The sequence below is a fragment of the Punctularia strigosozonata genome (genome assembly GCF_000264995.1).
Source record: "Punctularia strigosozonata HHB-11173 SS5 unplaced genomic scaffold PUNSTscaffold_1, whole genome shotgun sequence".
NCBI lineage: Eukaryota > Fungi > Basidiomycota > Agaricomycetes > Corticiales > Punctulariaceae > Punctularia > Punctularia strigosozonata.
Window position 1 is genome coordinate 2201927 of NW_006767433.1, and position 27114 is coordinate 2229040.

General features: G+C 53.9%; 6 protein-coding genes across 6 annotated transcripts in view; 2 read left to right on the forward strand and 4 right to left on the reverse strand.

Moving 5' to 3' along the window:
• PUNSTDRAFT_41287 (uncharacterized protein) overlaps window positions 1–7798 on the reverse strand; it is a gene marked incomplete at both ends in the record, with an annotated part of 10962 nt that extends 3164 nt beyond the window's left edge. Inside the window, 15 exons of the mRNA XM_007378718.1 lie at window positions 123–512; window positions 574–900; window positions 1312–1418; window positions 1535–1643; window positions 1699–2304; window positions 2354–2588; window positions 2632–2818; window positions 2877–3050; window positions 3099–3149; window positions 3196–3279; window positions 3381–3779; window positions 3953–4104; window positions 4162–6117; window positions 6169–7037; window positions 7087–7798. Of these exons, the coding sequence (XP_007378780.1) occupies window positions 123–512; window positions 574–900; window positions 1312–1418; window positions 1535–1643; window positions 1699–2304; window positions 2354–2588; window positions 2632–2818; window positions 2877–3050; window positions 3099–3149; window positions 3196–3279; window positions 3381–3779; window positions 3953–4104; window positions 4162–6117; window positions 6169–7037; window positions 7087–7798 (6358 nt within the window). The remainder of the gene's footprint in view (window positions 1–122; window positions 513–573; window positions 901–1311; window positions 1419–1534; window positions 1644–1698; window positions 2305–2353; window positions 2589–2631; window positions 2819–2876; window positions 3051–3098; window positions 3150–3195; window positions 3280–3380; window positions 3780–3952; window positions 4105–4161; window positions 6118–6168; window positions 7038–7086) is intronic.
• Window positions 7799–7915: 117 nt separating this feature from the next.
• Window positions 7916–15962, forward strand: PUNSTDRAFT_117522 (P-loop containing nucleoside triphosphate hydrolase protein; the record flags this gene model as incomplete). The annotated part of the gene is made up of 22 exons (XM_007378719.1): window positions 7916–8110; window positions 8172–8321; window positions 8383–8685; window positions 8734–9838; window positions 9892–9912; window positions 9969–10240; window positions 10293–10474; window positions 10524–10695; window positions 10751–10987; window positions 11044–11337; window positions 11388–11510; window positions 11565–11597; window positions 11653–11768; window positions 11821–11944; window positions 11995–12232; window positions 12291–12469; window positions 12519–12658; window positions 12711–13454; window positions 13506–14142; window positions 14192–14753; window positions 14806–14998; window positions 15051–15962. 18 exons carry the CDS (start codon window positions 7916–7918, stop codon window positions 12838–12840), a joined length of 4014 nt encoding a protein of 1337 aa, XP_007378781.1. The 3' UTR covers window positions 12841–13454; window positions 13506–14142; window positions 14192–14753; window positions 14806–14998; window positions 15051–15962.
• A 1342-nt stretch (window positions 15963–17304) lies between these two features.
• On the reverse strand, window positions 17305–18578 carry PUNSTDRAFT_95251 (uncharacterized protein). Its single transcript, XM_007378720.1, has 3 exons — window positions 18542–18578; window positions 18121–18485; window positions 17305–18058 (listed from the first exon to the last, which is right to left on the reverse strand). The coding sequence occupies exons 2-3, from the start codon at window positions 18483–18485 to the stop codon at window positions 17923–17925; spliced, it is 501 nt and encodes a 166-aa protein (XP_007378782.1). The 5' UTR covers window positions 18542–18578; the 3' UTR covers window positions 17305–17922.
• A 947-nt stretch (window positions 18579–19525) lies between these two features.
• PUNSTDRAFT_117524 (uncharacterized protein) lies at window positions 19526–20598 on the reverse strand. Its single transcript, XM_007378721.1, has 5 exons — window positions 20494–20598; window positions 20327–20443; window positions 20239–20274; window positions 20093–20182; window positions 19526–20042 (listed from the first exon to the last, which is right to left on the reverse strand). The coding sequence occupies exons 1-5, from the start codon at window positions 20520–20522 to the stop codon at window positions 19679–19681; spliced, it is 636 nt and encodes a 211-aa protein (XP_007378783.1). The 5' UTR covers window positions 20523–20598; the 3' UTR covers window positions 19526–19678.
• Window positions 20599–20812: 214 nt separating this feature from the next.
• On the reverse strand, window positions 20813–22516 carry PUNSTDRAFT_79748 (NAD(P)-binding protein). The gene is made up of 8 exons (XM_007378722.1): window positions 22279–22516; window positions 21994–22223; window positions 21681–21945; window positions 21498–21620; window positions 21425–21443; window positions 21282–21368; window positions 21033–21231; window positions 20813–20979 (listed from the first exon to the last, which is right to left on the reverse strand). Exons 1-8 carry the CDS (start codon window positions 22436–22438, stop codon window positions 20953–20955), a joined length of 1110 nt encoding a protein of 369 aa, XP_007378784.1. The 5' UTR covers window positions 22439–22516; the 3' UTR covers window positions 20813–20952.
• Window positions 22517–22819: 303 nt separating this feature from the next.
• PUNSTDRAFT_140311 (uncharacterized protein) lies at window positions 22820–26964 on the forward strand (the record flags this gene model as incomplete). Its single annotated transcript, XM_007378723.1, has 6 exons — window positions 22820–22858; window positions 22914–23028; window positions 23081–23211; window positions 23261–23366; window positions 23417–23905; window positions 23957–26964. Coding segments are annotated over exons 2-6 (3831 nt in total), but the record flags the coding sequence as incomplete, so codon positions are not given.
• Between the last annotated feature and the right edge of the window lie 150 nt (window positions 26965–27114).

Here is a 27114-nt window from a genome sequence, read left to right on the forward strand (position 1 = left end):
ACCAGGTTCGCCCGGCGGGAACAGGTCTGCGTGCTGCATGTTCGCCTCGAGCGTCTTCCGGATTGCTAGAAACCAGTCCGCGTCCTTGGCGCTGCCCATGCCGGCGCGGAATCTGAGCGCACGCTTCGTGACGCGCTTGTAGCCCTTGCCCTTGCTCTCCTTCACCTCCGGCGCGAGACTCCCCGCTTCTTTCTCCCTGCCCTTTCCCTTCGTGTCCCTCTGCCCGACGTTGTTTGTTTGCTCGTCCCCTTTTCCTCGACCCTTCTTGGAGGACGAAGCACGACTCTGCCCATCGCACAACCACATCGCCGCGTTCCGGATGTCGCAGATCGAGCCCAGCGACAGCCTCGATACCACGTCGAGTACACGAAGGACGTGACCATGTCCGCAGCGAGCACCGTGAGCGCCTCGTCCGTCAAGCACGGCGGCGCGAAGCAGTAGACCGACACCCTTCTCCCGACCGGGAGGCCGCTCGAGCGGACTGTGAGGCAAGTCTTCGGGTCTGCCCAGGACTAACGCGGGCGTATTCCGTTAACGATCATTCGATCGCGGAAGGCGGAAGTTGTGAAAAACTTACGAGACTGAGAAGCGCAGCGACGCCGGCGCCGAGACTGTGCCCGCACAGCACGAGCTCGTACCCCTTGTTCTTCCGCAACGCATCGTGTACGGCGACGTGTACCGGTTTGCCATGTCTGCCCATCGCACGCATCATGCGCAGCATCGCGCCGTGCACTTTGAGTTCGTGCAGAACGGAAGGGGTGGGTAGCGTGGCAGAACGCGCTTTTCTGGGGCGTGGTTTGGGCGCAGAGGCATCGGTTGGGACGGGGATCGTTTGCGTCCGTTGCGGCCGAGAAGGCAAGGCCAAGAACCCCGGCATCTCGCCTGACGCGTCATCTTGATCTGTACGGGATGAGTTGTGCTTGGTGTCGTGGCAAGACGAGTCAGCGTATGTTACAGTGGGTTGATGTTACAGAGAGCGCGCAGAACAGCTGACGACAGCTGGGACGGATTGATCGTATCAAGAAAGGCATTAGGCTGGCTCGTCAGCGAAGGAGGTTGAGTTAGCTCAGTGCTGCCTCCAACCAACATGGTCACATGTCTAGTACGACTCAGAGAAACTGTGAAGTGGAGTGCCAAGACGCTACGTATGAGCCAGGATATGTAGAATCGGTGGCATAGATTGGTAGACGATATCACAGAATATGGTGTCCGCGCCTGTGAGCATGTTCCCATGAATCCGATCCGCAAATTGCACCTCGGCAACGGAAGTCGCGCACATCCTCTGGTGACCACCCTCATCCGTCCGCTTACAAGCTTCCGACGTCGCATTCCCGCACATCCCAGGTGAAAATTGGTCGTTTTCACTGGGAGTGACTGCTGGACATCGGAACGTCACTACTTGGACGCGAGCTATGTTCCTCACACGAATGATCCCAGATGAATAACAGTGATTGCAAAATTATGCTAATTGAGCAACCCCGCTCTGATAATTTCTAGCTCTTCCACCACATTCATCAAAGCATTGACTTCCCACCTGCCGTACACAAATCCAATGTATAGCATGGTCGTCCCCAGCCAACTGATCGCAACCGTTGCAAGAATGAAGATCGGATTCACCCATGGAACCGGCAGCCAGGCCGTGCCTGTGAAATCATCAGTTGACCACCCCAATGTCATAGACGACGCTGAACCACATACCGATGGCGATACATATGAGTAGACCAATACAACAGACAAACGTGACGAGGTAGAGGCGATGCGTAGAGAGTGAATGCCGATACGCGGTGGTAAGAGCGTGAATCGTCGCATCGATAGACTCAACCGACAAGATAGGCGTTTTGGAATTACTCGGTTGTCCGCGCCAGACATCCTCGCTGTCCAAGCTACCGGTATCTTCGGAAAAAGTCCAGCTCTGTGCCGTTGTGGTATTAGCCGTCCTCGACTTCGAGATAGATGTAGGTACGATCTCAAAGATGGCTTCAAGAGCGAAGTGATCTGAGTATGAATGCGAACGTCCAGGCACCAGTCCGGTCAACAATACCTGAGCGGACGCGCATCGAAGTGTGGCCCGATCAAGTATTGATGCAGCCGGCAGGGTCCCTCCTTGCTGGGCTTCAGAAGGTAATGCTACGTGCGTGCCCGGATGCTGGAGGGGTCCGCGGTAGAAGATGTAGTCTAGGCGTTTACCCCGGTGCTGACGAACATATTCGCTTTTCGGAGCTGGATCAGCATACGTGTTTAGGGGGGAATCAGCGGTGATTCCGTGGTGCAGGACTGCATGTTCTGCTCCATTGTCCGAGTAACCTGTGCCCAGTCAGATCTCCATGGTGCCCTTGAGGATTTGAACATTTACCACTGTCTCCCGGATGCGTCACCAACCATGCGTCGTGCGTCCCGGTGTGTTCCATGATGATTTTCACTGGGAGCGACTGCGGCGTACTATTAAAATCGCCCATGGCAATGACATTCCGGCCAAGCTGGGCAGCTTGTCTTATTAGCTTGGCGATCTCGTATGCATTTATCAGACGATGTGCCCGAAGATGCTCAGGGCCCAATTCCCCGCCTTTAGCAAAAAGCTGGCATAAATCCTGTCAGATGGCGTATAGGCGAGCATTTTGAAGAGGGTCTCACATGTGTATTGAATATCTGCAACTGCCCTAGCGCGGGATGTTCGACGAGTACGCTGACAGCAGCCTTCCCAACAAACCAGTCTCCTCCGGCTACGTCGATAGGCGAGCCGTTGAGTGAATATGGATGGACAGATGTTGCTAGAATTGGCCAGCGGGAGAACAATGCCAGGCCCGACCCTAGTGCCCCACTTTCGTGGGTATCCGCATCAAAACCTGATAGCCAGCAGACGTATGATCGATGCATACCTATAAAAGTACTTTGCATGCTGTAGATTCTTCGCGAGGGCGGTACGGACGTGGGCGTAATCAGCAGAGACCCATAGCTCCTGCAGAGCGATCACGTCGTAGTCAGATTCGCTGAGCACACGAGCTATCGCTGCTATGCGCTCTTTGCGGTCTTTTGCAACGAACTTGAGACCCCTGTGAGGGTGTCATCCGTGCACTGCAGCGATAATGCTGCGAACGTACCAGCAGTTGAGCGTACAGACGCGGAGGGTCGATGACATATTGGCAAGGTGGCTGTACCGTTACGCCGACGATCATGGTTCTGGCAGCCACGACTCACGATCCTCGTGTATAGTCATCTTCCTCCTCAAAGATGCTCACTAAAGACGAGTGCGTACGACCTAAGACTTCCTCCAGATGTATTCTAAAGTGACCGCAGCATCGAAATTGCTACGCGAGCCGCGGATTCGTTCACGCACCTATACTATACTACATACGATTCAAAGACAAGAGTAGCCGACCTACCCAACTTCTACCGCCCGTCGTCGACGGTCAGCTGGAATGGAAAGCCTTTTCAAGGCGCTGACGAAATGAGGAAACTCATCGAAAGCATGCCGAGCACGAGACATGAAGTACAATCCTTTGACTGCCATCCCATTCCTGGTGAGCTCCGAAGTCTCGCAACAAGTTGCTCTAATATGACCTGTTGATGTGCCGTAGGAAGTCAACCACCCTCGCTTCTCGTAACGGTGTCTGGGACCGTCGTACACGGTCGAGGTCCTTCCGGCAACCCTGCCACCACACCGAGCAAGTCCATCGACGGCCAAGCGAGGGTTTTCTCTCAGACGTTCATGCTCACCCCGGACCCCAATGCCCCCCCAACAAAAGCGGGAGAGGTTGCCAAGTACTACGTCCAAGCGGACGCTATGCGTTTCGTCGGTTAGGACTGTCTACAAGATGGAACATGAAAGACCGGTCCGCTAATGGCTGCTTCGGCAAGGTATATCCTCATGCGATCGCGACGTCAGAAAGCTTGCAGACCTGATGAATGCCTTTAGCACAACGTGAATAGCGCAATACTCGAGCAAAGCACATACACCCCACCATTAACACTGCCGCATTGCCTCGACGACGTCGCAACATGGAACGCAGCTTGGTGGGGCATGCCACCTTCATCGTCGACATTGACCAGAACGACGCGAAAACACGTATGAGGATGAGCGGGCGCATTATCAATATACAATGTAAACTACCATAGGTTATGCGATTATCCAAATGTTTGACTCGAACGAGCGCTCCTCTTGACTTTCGACAACCGCCATTCGTCCGGCTTTTCGTATTTGTTGTACAACGGCTGAATCTTTTCTTGTTTCTTCCGTTTGGTCAGTTTTGCTGCGTCCGCAACCTTGAAGAACTGCGGTGCAGCTTCCACAAGCCATTTCGCCTCCACCGCGCACACGTTGTGACAGTACTCCCTCGTAGTCAATACTAGCTCATGGTAAACCAACCACTCAGGGGCGCGGTTGAATAAAGCAGATGACGGATGAATGTAAACGGGTGTGCCTTCGACGAGGGTCTTGTAGCCTTCTTGTGGATCTTTCTTCGCAGCGTTACGGAAGAACCCTGAGCAAATGGCGCGGCGAACAAGGTTGAAATCTCTGCCTGCGCTCAGGATGTCATGCTTGTACCGGTCCATAATGCCTAGGAGCTGCTTCCTCACGTCTTGCGCCCGCCGCATGCTTCGCGCCTGAATGAAGTTCTCGTAACACCACGGGTTCGAGAAGTTTGATGCCTTCCACCCGTTATAAACGGCGAGCAGAGTTAAATGGTCGCCTTCAGGTTGATGGAATTTGGCCTTCTTGGAGTCTGCTTGGCCCTGCTTTTCCTTTGGGCGGTAAAACACCGACTGCACAGAAAGCATGGCGACGATACTGAGGATCTCCTCCGAACATCCTAGTTCAACGGAGGCGATCAGCATCTTCGACTCCTTTGGCTCCATGGGGAAATCTGCCATCTTCCGCCCGAGAGGTGTAAGCAGACCTTCATCATCAAGGGCTGATAACGAATATAGCGATTGCAGTGCTTCCAGCATGGTCTGGGCTGGAGGCGGGTCCATGAAATCAAACGACAAAAGATCGTTGATGCCCATAGCCTTGAGCATGAGGATTGTATGTGCCAGATTGGTTCGCTGTATGTCTGGGATGGAATTCGGTAACATCTCGTTCCGGAAAGCGGCTTCTGTATACAAGCGGTAACACTTTCCCGGACCGGTGCGACCAGCACGTCCCGCTCGCTGTCGAGCTTGCGCCTGAGAGATTGGCATGACCACGAGCGAATCCATACCCAAGCGCGGGTCGTACGCGTTCTGCTTGGAGAACCCAGGATCGATAACGTAGTAGATGCCCGGGATCGTTAAGCTCGTTTCGGCAACGTTAGTTGCAATGACGACTTTACGCGCTCCTTCTGGTGTTGGCTCGAAAACCCGGGATTGAACCTCAGAGGGGAGGGCAGAGTAAATGGGAAGGATGATGAGCTCCGGAACCTTGGGACCCAGAGCCTTCATGCGTTCATACAGAATCTCGCACGCAGTATCAATTTCTTCTTGACCTGTGAGGAACAGGAGAATGTCGCCCTTCGGCTCGGACAGATGAATCTGCATAACCGTGATGAGAGAGGCGTCCAAATAATCAGATTCCGGCTCCTTGGTGTAGAGAATCTCGACAGGATATGTTCGACCGGGAATCGTGAAGATTGGGCATCCGAAGAAGTATTTTGAGAACTTCTCAGCGTCCAAAGTAGCAGATGTCACGATCAACTTGAGATCCGGGCGGCGTTTGATGGCCTCTGGGAGAGGGGTCAGCACATAGTATTCGACATGAAGGAGCGCAAACTCACTCTTCAATAAACCAAAGAGGACATCGGTGGCAATCGTCCGTTCGTGAGCCTCATCCAACATGATGACGCTGTACGCGCTAACATTGGGATCGATGAGGCACTCTCGTTGCAGCATACCATCCGTCATGTACTTGATCTTCGTCTCCGGACTAGTGCAGTCTTCGAAACGGATCGTATAGCCGACCTCCTGGCCCAACCGACAGCCGACCTCCTCGGCGACACGCTTTGCGACAGACATGGCGGCGACGCGACGAGGCTGAGTGCACCCAATCCTCCCGTGATCTGCGAAGCCTTCTTCGGCAAGGTATTGAACCATTTGAGTGGTCTTCCCTGAGCCAGTGTCACCGACCACGATGAGGACTTGATGCTACCGCGTGCGTCAGTAGAAATTGTACGGGTAGAAGAGGGATAGACATACCGCCCTGATGGCTTCAATGAGCTGGTCTCGTAATTTATAAATTGGCAGGCTCTTGCGCTGATCTTGGATGCTGAGGCTTGTTATTTCACCGAATGTGGTCGCTTTGTTGAAGGTCGCTTGCTTCCATGACGCCTCTGTACCCGCCTTTTGGCCTCGTAGATTGCCGCGCAGGTCTTGGGCGAAGACGCGGTCTGACTCCTTCGACATAGGGTCCAACCATGGTGCGCTGAAGTCGTGGGCTTGCGAGTCCGCTTGTTCGTTCACTTCTTGCTGTCGCAGCTCACGCCGTTCCTTTGCAAGCGATGCGCCAGCAAGAGCAGCTCTATTCAAAGAGCCGTCAGGCGCCTTCACAATCTTCACCGGACTGAGATCCAGTGTCCGCTTCGTTTGCCCAGCCAGAAATGCCGGCTCCTCCTCCCTGACTTCAACGTCAATGTCCTCCTCGACCTCTGCGCGGGCCATGGTGTTAGAGAAGTCCTCGTCCAGCTCCGGGTACTCTGATGGATCGATGGCCCCGGATGAGATAAGCTGTTTGATCTCCCAGCGCTCGGGGGAGGTAAGACGCTTCGCTGACCGCACAGGTTCGTTTATTCCGCTGGATGCCCTCCCTCCCACAGGAATGGCATTAGCTCCCGATGAGGCGAGGCGACTGTGCTGCCGCTCCTCCTCAAGTAACTCTGCCTCGGATTTGATTCGTAGGTGGGGGGTGAGATCCCTGCCCGTGACTTGATCAACGTCCTTCATGGATAAACCAACACGGCTTCCCGCGACGCTCATCACTTTGACCTTGACTGGTTGGTTTCTGCTGAGCAAATCTGACGCTGAATTCGCGCGCGCGCCTGTTTGTATGTTGGAGACATGAACGAGGCCTACCGAGACGTCAGACAACTCTGCGAAGATAAAACAGAAGTAACTCACCCTCTACGCGTCCAACAACACCTTCCAGTTGGACAAAGGCACCAAACTCCTTCAACCCCTGCACTCGGCCATCGTAGATCTTATAAAGCACCGGGCGCTCGTCGAGTTGTTGTCGATTGCGCTGGGAATGCCGACCTCGACCTCCATCATCATACGGGTGGCCACGTGGAGGGCTTGGACTACGCCTACGAGGAGGAGATGTCGGATGCTCCCTTCGTTGCCTCTTCGGCGACCTCTCTTCGTCTGACTCCCTTGCCCTAACCTTCTTGGCACCGCCTTCGAAGGCAGCCATCATATCATCAACCTCTTGCATCAACGCATCCTTGGTAACAGACGGCTGCCACTCCTGATCAGGTTTGGAAAGCCCGGGGAACATGCGCTTTTTCTTGTCCAGCTCGTCGAGTTCGGTCACGCCATTGACATCGGCCTCTTTCGATTTCCCCTTCCCCTTCTTTGATTTCGACTTCTTCTTGTGCCTCGGGTGCATGCTGAGAATGAGACGGTCAATGTTTTCTACGAAGGAGTCAGGGAAGTCGGCGCCGGCTTCCTGCAGTTTCTGCTTGAACTCCGGCAGGGTCTTGGAGGTGTCATGGAGCGCAATGACGAATTCGGCGAGCGTTTTGTCATTGTAGCCAGTGTGATTGTTGATTTCTTGTGTGATCTTGTTAACGAGCGACAGGAACTCGAGGTTGTAGAGGTCAGCGTCGGCCATGGGCAACCAGAGAGAGCAGGTGGCTTACTAAGCAACACCGGGTCCGCGAACTTCGCTCTGATCCACGATGACTACCGAGAGTCACTCTACAAACCGCTTGTTTGTCGTGTTCCTACCATGCCCCCCAAGCGCGGCATTGTTAAGTCTGGCAACTCTGGGAATAGTTCCAAGTCGTCAAAGCCGGCGCCGAAGACGGAGACCACCGTTGATCCGGATAAGAAGTCGCTCTTCCCTCCTGGCTCCAAATACCCGTTAGCATTGCTGCAGGAACGATGCCAAAAACAGGGCTGGGATAAGCCCTCGGTCAATACCGTAAGTGTACCTATTGTGGTGCGGTACATGTGGATCTGACAAGCAGTCCCAGCGGCAGCAGGGTGACAAATTCTCGTTTTCCGTTACCCTGAGGAGATGGAATAACAAAAAATCTGAAACGGAGTCAGTCCATTTGGAACCGCATCCCCCGTACTTCCGCCCCTCTGCTATTGAAGCTCGTCACTGGGGTGCGACGTATGCTCTTTATCGCGTTCGTGGTTTCATGTTGCTACTGGACCATATCGATCTTGTCCTAAATAGACCTCTCTCAGTTCTGCAACGGCATTCAGCTCAATCGTGTTCTTCCCCCGGGACCCCGAGAGTACTGGAATGAGCTGGCGACCGAGCACAGAAATTGTCCTGAACACCAGAAATGGATGTACTATGCTGACCCTTTTGAGGCTCGGAAGGAAGTTGATGAGCGTCAGGCTAAAGCTACGCAGAAGCGCGGGGACAGCGTTGCGGATAAAACAGAGATAAAGCCTCGAGAGGCTGCCTCTCCCGAATTCGCGCAGGCTCCAGAAGTTCGCATGGCAGGAGCTTTGCGTGATCTCGTCGAAGACGCGGTTAAGCAGGTAGGTACTCCAGCACCTGACCTAAACCCTGATGCCGATGAATCTCAGGGAATAGCTTCATTTCCAGAAGCAAGCATCGAAGATCCTCTTGTTATATCTGAGCAAGGAAAGGCGGATGTCTTAAAGCAGCTTCAGACCCTGGGATTCACCGCACCGCAAGCTAGGAAGGCAACGCAGGCGCTGTCTCAGCCCTCATCATTGACTTCGACATTGCTCTCGTCATGGCCTCCCTTGCAGGCATGCATTGAATATATCATCCTGCATGTTCCGGAGTGCGACTTGCCGGAGCGCTTTTTGCCTTCCCGGAACTCCTCGGATCCATTCGTATCATCCACTCATGGTGCAACTGATAATCTGAAGACTCGTTGGATGCAAGAGAAGGCCGTCAAGATAGCCGGTTTTCCCGTACAAGCCGTCGAAAAGGTTATCGAAGACGGAAGTTCGTCGTTCACTTGGAGTACCCTTTTACAGACGTTGAATGCGCGACTCGTGGGAGAAGATGTAGCAGTTCAAGTGGACGATGCCGAAGGTGACGAGGATGCAATTGTCGACGAGATTTCCATGGAGGGCACGGGCGCATTCTTCTCTGATGGCGAGCTCGTTGTTCCTTTGTATTCCACTCCAGGGGGGCAACTGCACTTGCTTGTGGAAAGCCATTCCCCCGCTTTATATTGCTCCAACCCGCCTCCCATGTACATCGCGTCCCCGTCGGTGCCAGCCTACCTCCGGCTGCATCTTCTAGCGCGACTGATTCATGCATGCCGGACGGGCGAAGTGGCCGAAAATGGCGTGGGTTTCCTTATTACCTCCATCGGATTCCTCGACCAAGAATGGACTATACTGGAAGACAAGGGACCGCCCGAGATCACTACTGTCTTGAAGCACCTCTTGCCACAGCTTGAGAAATCTGCGGAAGGCGAGCTTGCATCACGCCAGGACGTCGCACGGAACAAGTCACGGAAGCAAAGGCGAACACCAACTCGGGATCCCCGTACCGACGCCGAGATCCTCCAGGAATTTCAAAATTTGTGCCACAGTAACAAATACTCGGCTATGTTTGCGATTCGAGAGAAATTACCAGCATTCACTGTCAAGGATCGGTTCATCGACATGTTAGAGACCAATCGTGTTGTCGTCGTTGTCGGAGAAACTGGTGGGATACGCATTCACTCGTGGTAATCAATAATGCTGAAGTGGACCACCTAGGATGCGGCAAAACTACGCAGCGTCAGCACGCTTCTTCCGCAATCCTCCGTGGCATCATCGTGACTGACGATTCGCAGTTCCCCAATTTATCCTTGACCACCTGATCCTTTCAAAGCAAGGAGCGAGCGCCTCCATTGTGGTCACACAACCCCGCCGCCTGTCTGCCATCGGTGTTGCTGCTCGCGTCTCTGCTGAGCGTATCGAAGACGGCAGTGTTGGATATGCTATTCGAGGCGAAAACAAGCAAAGCAAATACACGAAACTCCTGTTTTGTACCACCGGTGTCGTCCTGCGACGTCTTGCGGCCGGCGATAGTCTCGACGATGTCACGCACGTAGTCATCGACGAGGTGAGGGTTCTTGTAGCCAATGAATGCTGCAGGGCGCTCACAAGCGATTTAGGTCCACGAGCGCTCTGTTGATAGTGATTTCTTGCTGTTGGAATTGAAGGGGCTGTTGCAACGGCACAATAAGCTCAAGATAATACTGATGTCCGCTACAGTGAATCATGAACGATTCATAGAGTATTTCGGCGGTGCTCCTTTGCTGATGATACCGGGCTTTACCCACCCAGTTACTGACATGTAAGGATTTCAGATTTTTTATTAGTTGACGCGCATTGACCTGCGCTAGGTATCTGGAAGACTTCATCGGCCGCCTCGATTATCGACTTCCTGCGAATCTCCAAGGTCGGAATGCACGCAGCAAAGAGCAAATCAAGCTACTAAAGGAAGAGTACGAGGATGATACCCTGGATGCCAACGTCCTACAGTACGTTGCTCGGTCTGAAAGGATCGATTTCCAGGTGCGAACCAATCTCATATACGGCCCTATTCCCCTCGCGCTTACGTTGTACTCAGCTTGTCGCAGCGATAACTAAATACATCGTCACAACTGCTCCCGTGAAGGGTGGCGTGCTTATATTCCTACCCGGTGTACAAGAAATCCGGCAATGTATCCAGGTCCTACGCAGCATATTGGCCGGAACCGACGCGGATTTCTTCCCTCTTCATGCCAATCTCTCGAGTGCCGAACAACGCGCGGTTTTTGGAAAGACGGGGAAATGGAAGATAATAGCAGCCACTAATGTTGCTGAGGTCAGCCATTTTTTTTTCTGCATTTGAACGCAATATCATGGTGATGCGGTCTACAGACGTCTATCACTATCGACGACGTTATCTACGTAGTGGATTGTGGCAAGGTCAAGGAGACCGGTTATGATCCTGCCACTGGAATGTCTTTACTCGAGGAGAAGTGGGTTACACGTGCTGCCGCGCGACAAAGGCGCGGTCGTGCTGGCCGAACGCGACCGGGTGTGTGTTACAAGGTCTACAGTCGGAAGCAAGAGGCGAAAATGGGCAAATACCCTATACCGGAAATCTTGCGCGTACCCCTCGAAAGTGTCCTACTCACTATCAAATCTATGCGAGAGGATGCAGATCCAAAGGTAGTCTGCAAACTGGCGCGAAGGAATGCGCAGACTGACCATTAGTTCAGGCTTTCTTGTCGCAGGCGATCGATCCTCCGAAAGTCGATGCGCTAGACAAGGCGTGGTCAATCCTGGGCCAGCTAGGTGCCGTGGATGAAGACAACAAGCTCACCGCCCTAGGCAGGTATATGGTAAGTCGTTGGCTGACCCCGCGGGCACTGTTTCTCTGAGAAACATACCTTCAGTCAATGTTACCCCTCGATTTACGATTGGGAAAGGTGCGTCAAATGGAAGCTGAGACTATGTGACTCACTACTCACTTGTCACGTCCAGATGCTGATCTTAGCTACTGTATTCCGATGCTTGGATCCTGTGCTCACGGTGGCCGCTTGCCTTTCGTCGAAACCACTGTTTTTGAGCCCGATAGATCAACGGGACGAGGCGTCACGGCAGGAGTCCATCTATTGGTCTTCGCCAGATTTAACCTGACACCCAATTTAGATCGCGGGCACGATTTGCCGCTGGAGGCAGCGATTTGCTGACTGACGTGCGCGCATACGAAGAATGTATGCAACTCCGCTCAGAAGGGAAAGGCGAGGGCGCAATGAAGGTTTTTTGCACAGAGGTGCGTTGAGCCCGCAAATTCAACAGGCCCTCGTTGATCTTGAGGCATAGAACTTCATCTCTCCATCGACTGTTCGCGATATCACGTCCCTTCGAAGCGATCTGCTCGGCGCCTTGTCGTCCATCGGTTTCGTTGCTTTCGGGAGCGATCTTGCGGATCCAACCCTCAATGCAAATCGTGCGAACCAGAACCTTGTAAAGGCTGTTATACTAGGCGGCCTCTGGCCGCGTGTTGCGCGTGTCTCCCTTCCCCAGTCCGCCATCAAATTCGACAAGGTTCAAGCAGGGAGTGAGTGTCACGGCGCGCGTGCACCCGAATCTGTACGGCCAGCTAATGGTTGCCACAGCTGTACAGCGGGAAAACGTAGCGAAGGAATACCTGTTCTTCGACGTAGACGCCGGCTCAGAGCGAGTTTTCCTCCACCCGAGCTCCGTCCTGTTCAAGAACAATATCTGGAAGTCGCATTTCTTAGCCTACTTCCAGAAAGCACGTACCTCCAAGGTGTTCTTGCGCGATGCCACCGAGGTGAGGCGCTCCTATCGAGCACCTTGAATGTGCTCATTCGATTCGTTAGCTGCCAACGTACGCATTGCTCCTGTTCGGTGGGCCTGTGACAATCAACCACATCGGCGGCGGTTTGGTCGTGGGCGACAAGGAAAGATGGGTGAAGTTGAAAGCGTGGCCGCGAATTGGTGTCTTGGTCAACCATCTGCGGCAAGTGCCATCCATTACCGAGCTCGATTCTCATTTGCTGACTAACATATAGGCGCCTCTTGGATGCGCAGCTGCAGCTGTGCATTGAAGAAGGGAACTCCCTAAGCAGCGGGGAGGATAGTCCTGTTTCGCGCGCTATCTGCGCTTTGCTGGAAGGAGATGGTCTTTCGAGCACAAGCTAAATGTTGTTGCTCAACCAAGCCTTACTTCAGTCTGCTCAGTATATCAGCCATGCCCACTATCAGATAGTCAAGGAATGCCGCGATATTCTTGCCACAGAATTAATGACGACGCCGACAAGAAACGATGTTGCTTTGACTTATACGTTGATGCATATATGGGTACATGATGCGAGTTGGGATTATGCGTTATGATGCGAGGGCGATGATATTATACGGATGAAATAGATATGTCATAACTGAGTCAGAGCTCGCAGTGGAGCATTAAGGATCTCTACCATCGACTTCAATCAAAGAGCTCAGCCTGTCCCTGAGGTCGCTCGCGTCTACAGAATAATGCCTGGGTTTCGTATTCGCGCGTCTCTGGATTTCCGTGTTAAGGGACCTGTGTAGCTTGCGTCCACTATCTCCGGCGATAGAATATCTGGTGCTGGCGCCGATGCCGCCGATGGAAGATAACGTTCTCGAAAATGGGCGTTTGCCCGGGATCGGCATAGGCGCGTTGTAAGGGGGCGAGTACGGGTTTGTGCGATTGGGACGAATGGAGCCCGAAGTCGACGGCAGACGAGACATGACCGGGGTGATGGGAGAGGACGTGGATTGAGGAGAAAGGGAGACTGCACGTAACGATTAGACCGACTCAATCTCACATTCGGAACTGGACCTACCAGAGAGGGGCTCGAGCGGAGACTTATTGCCCTTCAAGACCTTGGGCATTTGCAGCTTCATGCGTCGCACGAAAGATGGCTTTGAGCTCTGCCTAGAATAGGGGATCCGCTCGAAGTTGATGGACTCGTCGCTGGCCGGTGTCAAGGGTTCGCATGAGGTGGTCGTGGTAACAGACGAAGCGCAACTTTTGGTGCTGTTGTCGATGACATCGGAGCACGCGCCTGCGCTGGACATGAAGAGCTCGTTTGCGGCCGCCGACGTCCTCTTGCTGTCATCGCGCGTGAATGCCATGCGCGAGGACGATAGACGAAAGAGTTGGGGCCGTCCTGGTTCCGCATTGTTGCTCTGCCTGACAGCCAGTGCGGGTCTCCGTGCACGGGAAAGCATAGCGAAGTTGGGAAGATTGAAGGCGGTTCGACGAGGTGAGGGTGTTTCGACCGGGAACGTCGGACGCTGTTGGGCGCCAGAAATAACCAGGAACGTCACGCGCTTCGGCATGGGGGGTTTGGTTGGGACAGATCCTGCCTGTTTCGCCTGGCGGGATGATTCCGCCTCACGCAAGCGAGCAGGAATATCTATGGCATGATAATCTCTCAGGACGGGGAGGATGACCCGAAGAGCGCCAAAGAGTATGCCCTATGTGCCGGTGAGTATAAATACGATACCCGTGTCAGGTTTAGCTCACAAACAGGAGCCAAGCGAGTGCAAGGCAGAAGGCGATCATTTTAGGGGGGATTTCGACGCGGCAGCTCGAGCTGACCGCGAGCTGCATCGCGGTATCGTGCGAGTCGTTAGGGGTCGTCAGTGAATGTTGATTGTGGCTGGAGATCGATGGAATAGCTCGTCAAGTGTAGTTGTCGTGCTGCCGGGATATGAACTATGATTTATAGGCCATACTGCTGATCGAGCGGAACGGCAGCAACGAAAGGGGAGGATGCGCGCGCGGGATGGCGAACCGATCGGCGGCAGCGGGGTGTCCAGAGAGGGAGCGACCACCTTTAACGCGGTGGGAAGAGGAGAGTGGGCCCATCCCCGCCAGACGGGCGTCTGCGGTGCCATGGCCGATTTCTCTGGCGGTGGTACGATTCGACCGAGACGTCAGTTCAGCGCCGCGCTACCCGCAGCACAGCCACTCGCAGATCTGCTACGCCAGATTATCACGTGCCGCCCTCCTGGCCGCGACCAGCTGGCGCGCCTCCTCCGCTTTGCGCTCTCGCCATTCGCACCCACTGCGATATTCGCATGTGCTGCATACGCGTCAGACATCGTCTCTGCAGAGCCCCACGATAAGTAACTCACAAACACCGCCCGCTGTTCTCCACCTCCACCCCGCGGGGCTCACGTCGGCCATGCCACCATTCTAGCACAGTCTGCAGATGCCTGTCAAGCATCTCACCGTCAAACCGAAACATCTTCCTGCCAACGATGTGAAGGTCGGAAAGCAAGGGCTCAGTGACCTCGTTCATAGCGTCCACTTCTTCTCGTTTCAATTCTGTGATGCCCCGCAATGAGCCGAGTACGAAGGATCTAGCGCTGAATCCTACCTTCAGCGTCTCCGGCGAACTGAGTGTGCAGGCTTGCCGACGAGTGGCTACGTGTCATACTGCGAACCTTCGCAGTGTCAGTTGTGGCACCCGAATCTGCCAGATCACCAGTCGGCCGGACATCTGCGGTACATGTACCAGCCGATGTATCAAGAGACCCGGACACGGATATACCATCCTGACTCTGGAGCGAGAGCAATATCGCCGCCGCTAAGTCTTGATCCCATCGAGAATCAACGGCCTCGGGAGCGATGGTGTCGCCAGTGAAGCCCTCCACAGCAACTGTCCTATGATTTGGTGGTATACCGCGATCTCCGGGACCGATTTTCGGGGATTCCTGGCGCGCCGAATGGGAGAAAAGGTCGCTCCGGCTGCTCACCCCAGGCTTGCGGTAGACAATCTCCAATTCATCGTCCAATCCTCCGGTGCCTCTATCATCCACGGCCAAATCAAGCCTTTGTACCGCATCTCTCCATGCTTGAACCACGTTCTCCAAATTAAGCGAAAGAACGAAGTAGTCGGCATCTTCTACATGAACAGCGTCTGGGCGAAAATGGGCTTTAGGGCTAGATGACGTAAGCGGTATGCCATAGTTCTCCAAAAGGCCAGGTATAATCAGAGCTGCCTGTTCCAAGAAAGCTCTGGACAACGGTTTACGATCGTCGACACCCACCAATTCCCAAAACAGCGGGAACTCGAAGCCTCCTTCAGGGGAGCACAAAGCAAAGTCATCTGGGATTCGCGAATCTTGCGCGCAAGGTTTGAGAACTGCTGAGAGCAATTGATGGTATAGCATGAGCTGGAGCCGAGCAGGAAGGGTATCCTCATGCGACGGAAGCCCAGGTCGATGGCGCGTTTTGGTGTCCGAGAGATGTAGCACGAACTTCGTCTGGATGTTCCCATGCAGAGCCGACAGATCGCTCGAACACGTTGCACCTGCCATCCGCTCAAGCGTAGTCACCCCTGTCACTGCTTCCTCGTTGTCCAACTCCTGTGTGTCTTCTCCCTGCATCTTTTTGCGCGGAGAGGTCGAGAAGAATGCATGGAGTTTTGCTTGTGATTGGCTCTGATCTTCCCTCTCGGCAAAACCCGTCCCATGTAATGGTTTGCTGCGTTTCTGACGTCGTTTGGATGGAGTCTGCTGGACCTCCGGTGACGTGGACGAACGTTTGGTAGCTGAGGAGACGGAGGACGATGTCGAGATTTCCGATTCCTTCGCCACAGAGGGATTCGTTTGGCGGCGATGTATTTCATCCTTATTCATGCGTGATCAGCGCGCAGGATGATACCGCAGTTGAAGCGACACGAACTATGATCCCAGTTACGACTTGACCATGAACGATGCCGAAGACAGGCATTTCTCGCTGAATAACAGTATGAGTGGCTTTATGGTGACAACATAGGCGACCTTGAATCACACAAAATCCGATCGATTCGAGGCTTTCCAAGCTGGAGATCATGTTCAACATGCTGCACATGGTGGTTTAGATCCTCCCAAGCTCTGTATAAAGATGTGATGGTCCCACACCGCAGAGCCCATCGTTCTTCATCTGTCGTAACCTTGACGTGAACCTCCTCCGGCTTGATTTCCTTCTCCAAGGCCTTGTGCACGGACTACAAGAAACATTAGTATTTGGCACGGCATCGAGTCATGGAAATGACACACCTGCCCCCGCTTCGTTATCCGATCGTTTACCACAGCAACGTCCCGTTCCACGGTGATTTCTTTGCCCTTATGAGTCGTGAAAGAAGCGGGGCGTTCGTCAAGCTTTCTATGGCGCCTCTGTCGTAGGCCGTAATCAAACTGTAATTCGCACCTAAAGCCAAGTAAAAGGCTGAGTGCTTGGGCAGCTCAGCCTCTTGCAGCGACGCTCACCATACAGGACCCACAAGGTCTGTCACGGTGAATCCTTTCCTCCACGAGCGAAACTGCTCATACGGCGACCGCAGGTTTCGTTCCTGCCATGCATACGCATTCCCCTCTCGCGAGTGTTCTCGATGGGATCGAGTCTTGAGAGGCGGAGCAAGCGACTCGTCAGCCATTGACTCCAGTTCAACCACGACGGACGGTCCACTCGTCAGAGACGCCGAAGCGTAGGCTGCAGCTGTCATAGCATCAATGCTAGCATAGTCCTCCAAGGAAAGGGTAAAGTCCGTGTCAAACGTTCCGTAGTCGCTGCCGTCGGACATGGATCACTACAGCTGAGGCCCGTCGCGCACAACTATTAAACCTGACCAAAGAGCGCTTGGGGAGGCAATGAACGCTATAACACGTGATCGTGAATCGTTGATACTTGAGTCCCAATCATCATTTCCAGACTACATCGGCGAGCAAATCAGACGCGCTGCGGGTGGAGGATGAGTAGGATGAATGGCAGTTTGTACATAACCGGACAGAAAAGCGATGGGAATATCCGAGCTCGTACAAAAAATGAATATTACAACAGCCTAAACTGTCCCCAGGTGAAATACAACTGTCCATGAGGGCTGGAAAAGGATACATGTTCTCTGCCTTCGGAGAATCGCTGCCCAGATCATAGCGCCATGAGGTGGGGCGTGAGGTAGTACAGTCTCTAGTCGTGGTGGCGAATAGAAAGTCTATAGTTAGAGCAAGGTGATCATACGACAACGAGAGTTCGAGAGCGTCCCAAATAATCGCCGTGGTAATTGAGTGGTTTTTATTTACTGTTTAGACCTGATTGTGATCATAGGCCGCGTCATGAGGTGCATCGAGGACCGTGCGGATGGCCCTGTGCGAGCTGATCGCTATTTGTGACTCTAGGCGCCGTGGTTCGCTGGGTAAATCGTTGGACTCGTCCCGAGGACGCCCGGCCGGAGCGGGGCGCATGTTGTGCAGGTAGCAAGCTTCCATTTACAGCTGCGTTCCAACGCTAAGACAGGTCTTGCCATCAGCGCTGGGGATATATCCCGGCTCGCAGGACTGCACCGCGCAGCCGCCTCGAACGCAGGATACGGCAAGGGCGTTGGGAATCGCAGTGCAATCACGGCTGTTATCATCCGAATCAGCCCATAGCTCTGGACAGAGGGCATGTCCGGAAGACATTCATACCTTGAGTCAAGCGCAGAGCATCCTCCGCACGACGTGAGGTCGGTAGCGAAATCCACACATTCGTACATCCAGTCGAGCAGCGTAGCGGGCATCGGAGAGTTGTCGATGGGACAAGCGTGGGTGTCGCTTGGGCAAAGGAATGTCGAGAGATCAGGAGCAACCAGGTTGTTCTGGACCGCAACGTCGCGCCTGGCAGGGCTGCGTCGGACAGCAGAGGGCGACGAGGACGATGCCGGAGCAGCGGCAGCGCGTGCAGCATAGGGCCCTGTAATGCGTTGAATTGTCGTCCCGGTGGGCGGCAACGCCGCGGCTAAAGCGACGAAAAGCAGAGCGAAGACTGCTGAGAGGATCATGACCGCGCGCATCTGAGGTGCTCTAACGTTGAGTGAACAACGGTACAATGGGTATGAGAGTTGCGTACCTTGCAGGGGCGTGGTGCGATTGAACTTGAATGGTCCAGGACAAAGACACCAGGGCCAAAGCCACGCGTTCATTATAAGCACTCGTCTACACGAGGCTGTGGCAATGGCCGTTTACCGGCAGATAACAAATTTTCGGGGGAAGGAAGCCGTGTCGAGAACCAGAGGGCGATGACGCATGGCCAGAGCGCCCGGTCCTGCCGGTGGAAGATCGTCGATAGCGAAGGCAATCTGGAGAGTAAGGACAATATACACCAAGTACACACAGTACTGGTCAAGGTCTAGTGCTGGCCGGGACTGGGAGATGTCGAGCAGTTTCATATTACAATGTGCCCGTGGGGCAGAAAACGATAGACAGCGATAGACTTACTGTATCGCTGGAAAGGCGTGGCCACCAGCGAAGGAACAAGGGCCGCCTATGGCGGAACATGGCGGAACATGGCCGTGCCACGGCCATACTGCCTCGTGCAGAGATCCACGTGCGAATGAGCGGAGATCGCCATTCTTCGCCATTATTCCAGGACTTTCCTCTACCAACTTGCCCTGCTACGCTTTCCTGCAATCCATGCACATCGAATCAATGAATCGTAACAAAATTCAACTCTCCCTGAGGCCGTCCGGATGAAAGGGCCAGCGTTGCCCTATGAGCTAACAGGTACGCGAAAAATCCGACAACCACAATTGCAAGGCAAATCCGGCATTTACGTATACATGCTTCGTCGGGTTCCATGGCCCCCGAAAAGCATCGAATGTATAATATGAAAAGTCCCGAAACAGCTTACGCATTCGGTGGGACATTCAAAACAACGCTCGCTATGTCCAAACATTTTTCCAGAGGCCGATCGCTGAGCAAGTGACCAGTATGGACACATCTTTCTACGTATTTAGAGGTGCGGTTATGTATGTGAACAGTTGTCTTTCGCCCTTGGGCCCAGCCCTCCTAGCCGTCGGCCAGGATAGGTTTCCGCAGTTTAGAGAGTTTGAAAGGAGTAAATAAGACTACATTCTATGACAGATTGGTGACAAATGATGAGGATAGCGTACGTAGAAGGTATACTGGTTGCCCTGCAACCACGAAGGGGCGAGGTCGAACACAGCGAACATATCACGGATGTCAAATCGGCATTCGGCCAGGGCGCTCACTTTGGCCTCAGCAATGCCCTCGCTAAATCCTTGCCCTTTCCTGTCTCCCACTGCCCTACTCCGGCCGAGGCAGTACCGGCGACGAGACCTGCATTGCTGACAAAGTCTGTGGCGCCGCTAAGGCCAAGCTGAAGCGCGACAGCATCCGCACGTGCGATGTTCGACTCGTTAGGATGTATGAAGATACTTTCCGGTCTTGTCCTCGAACGATGAGGAGTCGATGAAGGGAGAGGCGCGGGAGAGGCGGGTACATCGCGATACATAGGAGCGAGACCTGAGTCTGACTGCTCGCTCGATGATAGTGCAGGGTTTTTCAGCGCGTACGACTCAGAAGGTAGCGAGGTGTATGCATGTCCATGTCTGTTTTCGTGATGTGAGCAAACGCAAATAGCAATAACGGTCCTTCTCACGCGTCCGGAAGCAAATCCTTATCATGAACGTCTCGATACTCGATCAGAAACTGTCCCAGAGAGAGCGATGTGACAATGGTGAGTATAAGCCTGCGCACGGTGTCAGTGCCGGAAATGTATGCCATCGGACGACATCCTCGACAGACCCTGCATGAAATGTCATGGCAATTAGCATATATATCCTGTAACAAACAATCAGCGCCTTAGCTTTTATATTCGTTGAGATGCACACACAATCGCAGAGATGTCGTGGCCCCAAAAGTAGCAGCACGCCACATTGCAAGAGTTGCTTGGGAACTTCTGAGGACCTGACACGGCGTCCATTGTTTTGCTTGAGCGCAGGCCAGTAATCTAGGCTTCCCGTGAACGACTGTTTACTAGGCACAAGGAAGAAAGGTTACCTTTCCAAAAGACATATCACTGCCGTCATCAATGCCGCAAGAGCCACATTCGATGCCGAATCCAAGGTTATTGAAGAAAAGATGACATGTTGGCCTGATAGCGAGAAGTGCAAAAACGAGAACGTCTCAGGAGTGGTCATCTTGGTCGGAGCGTCAACGCGTGAAATCGGGCTGATAGGAGAGACGACAGGACATGAGTTGTCTGCGCTCCACGGACGGCTTCCGTATAAATCGGCGAACCGACGAAGCCATCAGAGGCGCGGAAAAAGCCCCTGTCGTCAAGCGGCGTCCGCACGATTCGGGAAATACCTTTCTCAATGATCGGATCTATTTGCGGCAGTACATGTAACATACAGTTATTCTTAGCGCAGAGAAACATCGGGTGTCACAGCGTTTTTCGGACTCGGGGAATCTGCCATTCACAATTGGCCTTGCTTCAACCAACGTTCTTGCCTGTATTCAATCTTCCCGAACGACTCGTTGGTGCTGAGCGCAGATAATTGAGTGCCGCCGCCGTAGCTGATGAGAACAATATATACCTTGTGGCTGTCGAAGCCATCTAAACCGGCGGCAACGCGAGTGCCCGCGATAACTGCACTCCAGTCAAGGGTGCCGAAGTGCGCCGTGCCTTTGAGCTTCTGGTTGTGGTGCAAAGCGCGGGCAGTGAGGAGATGCCCATGTGCAGCGTCGATGACCGGCATGGGACAATCGTGCTGTGTGGTCAGCTTGCGGATATGACTACAGATGATAACTGAGCAGCATTCCGCTTTCGCATTAAGACGACGCACGTTGCGTCTTTTATGCCTCCATCGATAGCAAAACCCTTGGTTCCGTCGAATTGGTCATGCAACATCTTTTCGCTGTATGCAACCAGCCTGGAGAGCGTTGCCGCGCGTTAAGAAGTAATCCGCCGATACACTTAATCACATACGGTGGAGCAGGCAGCAAGTCTAACAGTGATGTTGAGTTTCATAATGGAGAGCGGAAACAGTATCCGTGATCACCTTTGATGAATTGGGTAGCAACTTCGGCACCTATGCCAGACTTCTCCGCCAGTGTCAGGGATTCCGCCATAACCTCTAGACAGCCAAGGATCATGGAGTTTCCGATCAGCTTGAAAGTTGGAGCTGTGTATATGTTATGGGCATGTGTTTCACCGCTGTCGTGACCGGTAAAAGAGAACAAACCTTTCTCAAGGTTACCTCCCAAGTCCACAACTTTCCGCCCGACGGCAGGGCAGAGCAACCAAGCAACCTCCTTTTTTGATCGATAATCTCCAGACATAACGATGATCAGTTGCGATTTGTCAGCAGCAGCCGGAGCGCCAAAAACTGGACTTGTAACTAGATGTGCCAGTGGAACGCGAGAGACGATGGAATCAAGTTCTCCGGCCAAGGAGGGATATATTGTGCTCGTTTCGACAAATATCTTGGCTTTCGAAGGTTTGGATTTCTTCAAGCGACGGTTAGCGACGAATGGTGCAACCGGGGGTCAACTCACAGTCAATGCTTCGGAGAACTGGAGATACATATCCCGGACGACCTCGTCATTGGCAAGATTCGTGATGATCACATCGCATTCCACCGCGAGCTGACCCGGAGTGTCTGCTATAAGGACTTTCTCGTCTCCCAGCTCCTGCTGTAGTTTCTCGGACTTGGACACGGTGCGGTTGTACACGAGCAGCGGCAGGCTTCCGGAGGGTGAGTGGGAATGCAAATTCTTGGCGAGATCTACAGGACTGGTGTTTGAATTTCAACGTCAAGTAGAGTCCCGTCATCGCCTTACTTCTCGCCATGTAATAGCCCATAGCTCCCAGACCAAGCCAACCTATCTGGAGCGGATGGCCTCCATGGGGCGTGCTAGGGCGAGAATACGGTACGTCGCCATGTTTGAGCTCAGACAGATGATCTCTGGATCCAAATGGACTTGGATGCAAGCTGGCCATGGGGAGAGCACAACGAGTAAGAGATCGGGGTAGTAGCCGAGGACAGCCAATTCGATCTGAAGCCCTCGAAAGATACGGGATGATGTCCAAGTGCAGTAGTGATCCCGTGACCTATATATATGACCTATATGCATGGGCGTGAATCGCCAACATTACACTGTACAGCGGTCTCTCCGTGGAACGGAAACCTCAAAACTTGTAACGTTCATGGATGTTTGGATGGCATCTATCGACCTGTACCATGCGCACGCGTATGTTTGAGAAATATATCCGCCGTCAAAGTGGGCGTCTGCGATGGATCCAGGATTTGCTCGATGCACGTGCTGTGGACGTCTCTGAGTTAGGCGCCTGCGCGCAGGCTCATCCAGCGGCGTGCCAGTTCGTCGCACAGCACGCGACTCTCGCTGTTCACGAATCAGTGTAGACAACCCCATCTCTCGGTTGCTGCTGGCGGCTGACACGACAACGTACTAAGGCTGAGGAGGTCACTGATATGGCGTACGTGGCCGGTAACAAAGGTACTCTCGTACCAGGACAAGCAATCGCCGTCAATAAGTTCACGGTCCAGGTGGAGCGTTACCTCAGTCAAGGTCAGTGTTCGACGAGACACTCTACACATACGAACTCACGCGTCTTATCTAGGCGGATTTGCCCATGTGTATCTTGTGCGAACGACGCAGCCGGTGTTTGGAACCACTCGGCATGTCTTGAAGAGAATGGCTGTCCAGAACGATGCCTTGCTGAGCGAAGTCAAGAAGGAGGTGGACATTATGGTGCGATCTGACGCTTCACGAGCTCCTACTTTTCTCAATCTTCACTTAGCGCATTCTCAGGGGACATCCCAACATAGTCTATCTAATTGACGCTGCCTGGCATCAACTTCCCAATGGTACTTATGAGGTTTTTATCCTCATGGAGTTCTGCCAAGGTTCAGTCATATGCACGAATATCGAAAAGATCCTTACACCGTTCGCTCAGGAGGAGGCATCATTGACATGATGAATCGGCGACTACGGGAACGTCTCACCGAAGCAGAGATCCTACAAATCTTCGTTGATGTTTGCGAAGGTGTGGCAGCCATGCATAATCTGAAACCGCCTCTCTTGCACCGTGATCTCAAAGTTGAGAATATCCTGCAAGCCTCGGCATCTTCATATAAACTCTGTGACTTCGGATCTGCGACGCCTGTTATGGCCCGGCCTCCGGCCAACAACGCCGAAGTCAGGGCTCTGGAGGCTGATCTCAACCGACATACCACGCTACAATATCGTGCTCCGGAAATGATTGACCCATACCTACGGAGGCCTATCGACGAGAAGAGCGACGTGTGGGCGCTCGGCGTGCTGCTCTACAAGCTCTGCTACTACACCACGCCGTTCGAGGAGCATGGACCGCTTGCTATTCTCAATGTCCAGTACAAGATACCACCCTATCCGGTCTATTCAGCGCAAATGAATGGACTAATAGGTGAGCCAATACCCAACCCAAGCCTGGCCTCGATGTAACAGACGTTTGCAGCTTCCATGCTAAGAGAGCTTGGCCCACAACGCCCCTCAGTATTTGAGGTTCTCAATGCTGTTCATGCTCTCCGAGGAACCAAGTCACGTTTCAACTATTCGTTGCCTGAGGCCCAGCCATTGTCTCCGACCAAGCGGGCTAGTATGCTGACATCCTCCGCTCATTCAAACTCACTGGAGGGCCTGGTATCTTATCGCGGCGGTCCGGAAGCTCGAACATCAGATACGAATGCTGCCAATTCTGCGCAGGTTGCAACCGGTGTCGGTGTGCAAGCGAGAGAGAAGGTTCTTGAAGCCATTGCCCCAATGCGTCGTGGCCGACCCATCGTTCCTGGCGTGGTTACTGCTTTCGGTACAGGCCTTGCCGACCGCGCGTCGAGTCCCGTCAAGAAGCCGACGACTACCGGCACAGATGATCTCCGCGGTTGGAAACAGGTCAAGGGACACAAATCCGGTGTAGTCAGCAGTGGGGCTTGGAGACCAAGAGGTCCAACAGGCGGTATGGATGACGCGTGGAAACCTAAAGGTCTTGCACCGGAAACGAGGAGCCCAGCCTACACCGGCACCCACAGCGGCTTTGGTGACGCCTTCGTGGGTATGCCAGGGAGCGTGGGGAGTGGCACAGGCGTACCTTCAATCAGTGTAGGGTCCAGCAGTAATTTTTCACCCGTTCCATCCCGACCAGGCTCGAACTCCGAATCATCATCGGCGACTCGGGGACCTCGTACTAGCACCGCAACACCAAAGGACGCATTCCACGGCCTGGGTTTCGTTGAAAAACCCCCGGCCCCGACTTTGGCTGAAGCCAGCATAGGAAGGCAGGGCTTGACTTCTACGGGCGCTCTTAGCAGTTCAGAAACCGCCCGACTGATGAGAAGCAAACCCAGTCCCATCCCGCGAGCGTCTTCGTCAGCGGCCCAGCTTCCATCCAACACGTTGAGCTCGAGAACTGGTCCATCTGCCTCCGCAGTGAAGCCGTTTGCCTCCCCGCAGCCGACAATACAGCCTCCTCAACTTCCGCATCGGCCTTCAAGTGGTCTGAAGTCCCCTCTTGAAGACCTGACGCCTGAACAGCGTTTCCCATCACTGGAAGAATTAGATCGTACTTTCGCATCTCCATCGCCAGCGTTGCCTTCCACCTCATATGGCGGAATACGGTCCCAGCCGGTTACCGGAGGAATCATGCTGCGCGATCCTCAACCCAGCTCTGATCGTCGGTTTGGTCAAGCGTCCGATGGGAATGGCTCAGACACGGCCGTAGCGGTGCCAGTCAGGCCCGTCATACCGCGGAAACACCGGAGCTCTGTCATCGTCAATACTCCAGAGGTGTCTGCTGATCAAGCACCAGAGAGCCTCACTTCCAAACAATCACATACTGTTACTCGCTCAGGACCCAAGGACTGGCTTACTGGTGACGACGACGTGCAAGGAATTATACCTTCATCACGTACAGCGGATCTTCACAACCCTCCCGGGACTCCCGTGTTGCGCGAATCCCCCAGCAAACGGGCATCATTCATCGAGAGAAGCGACGTTCCGCTCGAGATTCCTCAGCAAGCCGTAACTGCCTCACCCCCGAGGCCTCCGCGCTCGCAGTCTTCTTTGTCTCTTTCCACTGCTCAATCCGTGGGAGCGCCTGGCCTTCCCCCGAGCTCCGGTCTGACTGAGAACTGGAGCCCAATCCGGATTTCCCACCGCACAGGTACCGAGGAGAAGCGTTCGTCTGTTTCGTCTAGTGGGAGCTCCGAGGGACCAGAGGACGCTAAGGGTTATCACCCCACACTTGACGTATTGCAGGCGGGCGAACCCAGGCGCCGCATCAAAGGCAGACAAAGCACAGTACACGACTTGGTGGATCTTTACGGTGGGAACGAGCTTAGTTCAGTAGCGACAAGGACTCCCTTTTCCGAGTCACGCCATCAGCCCGTGGCTCCTCAAGGACCATCCACGAATGCGAAACCACCGGTGGCGCCTAAGCCGGCTGCTTCTCGTGACAAGTCGGTTCCCGCTCTGCCACAACGACCTGGATCGAAGCTGAGTCAACATAAAGTGACTCCTCGCCCTACACAGCCCAATGCCGCTTCCAGTCCTGTGAAGTCGCGACCTCAGTCGATGTTCATGTTCCCAGTGTCGAAAGCTACCTCTGCGGGGAATGCTTCTTCCGTTGCTCTGCCCGGCTTGGCACCTCGAACTACTCCAGCTGCCCGGTCTACTCATAGACGAAGTTCGATTTCCGACATGGTGCAGCTGTACGAATCCTACACAGGTAATGGCAACGCGAAGTCCAGCCATTCTCCTGTTTCCGCCCCCAGGCCGGGCGCTCTCAAGGTTAACTCCCGGGTGTCAAACACATCCACGGCGTCCATACCGTCGCCGTCTGCAGCTGCAAGCAGGTTTCCCCAACTTTCCCCTACAACTGCCCTGTCCGGGGCGACACCGTTGGGGACCAGATCCCCTTCTCCTGCAGTCACTGTAGAACATTCAAGCAAAGCGGTAGATCGTAGTTCGCCGGTCGGCTCGTTACGAGTGATACCCTTGCCCACTGGTACTAACGTCGCAAGGCAGTCACCAGCGAAACGTCCGACTGGTAACGGCTACATGCCTTCTGCGCAGCCCTACAAAGTTCCCCTGAAACTGCCCGCGGCATCGAGCTCCACAGCGACAGCCAACTCGTCCTCGGGTTCACGTTCTCCCATTCGCGAACGGGGATCATCTACTGCTCTCGATCCCGCCTCAATGGTTCGAGAACGAAGGACGTCGATTACTCGAAATACACCAAACTCGGCTGCTCGCGAGCACAAGATCTCGACAACCCGGGAAGCCCCAGGGACTCGGGAGCGAAAGCAATCACTCGTAACGCCTCGACCAACCCCGATCAAGATCAAAACCAACAATACAGCAGATGAACCACCGTCTGTTGGATCGCCGTCTCCAGAACGACCGTACCAAGGAGTCGGGAAGTTGATCGATAGATGGCAGAAAAACATTGCGGAGGCAGAAGCATCTAATGTCCGTTCGACGAATCGGGGCGGTGCTGAACCGAGGAGGACCGCAGCGACAGCGGGGAGAGGTGCATGAGACGAGCTGCGACGATGGCACATCAAGAACACCGGGACACTGTTTTCGACGACGTTACATGCGGATCATCCTACTACATAT

What these genes read in the sequence shown, in the direction of transcription:
- PUNSTDRAFT_95251 (XM_007378720.1), bottom strand. Translation starts at nt 18,485, where the DNA reads ATGCGCGCGGTCATGATCCTCTCAGCAGTCTTCGCTCTGCTTTTCGTC. An exon ending in TGCTCTGCGCTTGACTCAAG is followed by an intron (nt 18,059 to 18,120) that starts GTATGAATGTCT and finishes GGATGATAACAG; the next exon opens with CCGTGATTGCACTGCGATTC.
- PUNSTDRAFT_79748 (XM_007378722.1), bottom strand. Translation starts at nt 22,438, where the DNA reads ATGGCCAGCTTGCATCCAAGTCCATTTGGATCCAGAGATCATCTGTCT. An exon ending in AGTTCTCCGAAGCATTGACT is followed by an intron (nt 21,946 to 21,993) that starts GTGAGTTGACCC and finishes CGTCGCTTGAAG; the next exon opens with AAATCCAAACCTTCGAAAGC. An exon ending in ATGGCTTCGACAGCCACAAG is followed by an intron (nt 20,980 to 21,032) that starts GTATATATTGTT and finishes ATCTGCGCTCAG; the next exon opens with CACCAACGAGTCGTTCGGGA.
- PUNSTDRAFT_117524 (XM_007378721.1), bottom strand. Translation starts at nt 20,522, where the DNA reads ATGACGGCAGTGATATGTCTTTTGGAAAG. An exon ending in GTGATATGTCTTTTGGAAAG is followed by an intron (nt 20,444 to 20,493) that starts GTAACCTTTCTT and finishes CGGGAAGCCTAG; the next exon opens with ATTACTGGCCTGCGCTCAAG. An exon ending in AAGGATTTGCTTCCGGACGC is followed by an intron (nt 20,043 to 20,092) that starts GTGAGAAGGACC and finishes TCACGAAAACAG; the next exon opens with ACATGGACATGCATACACCT.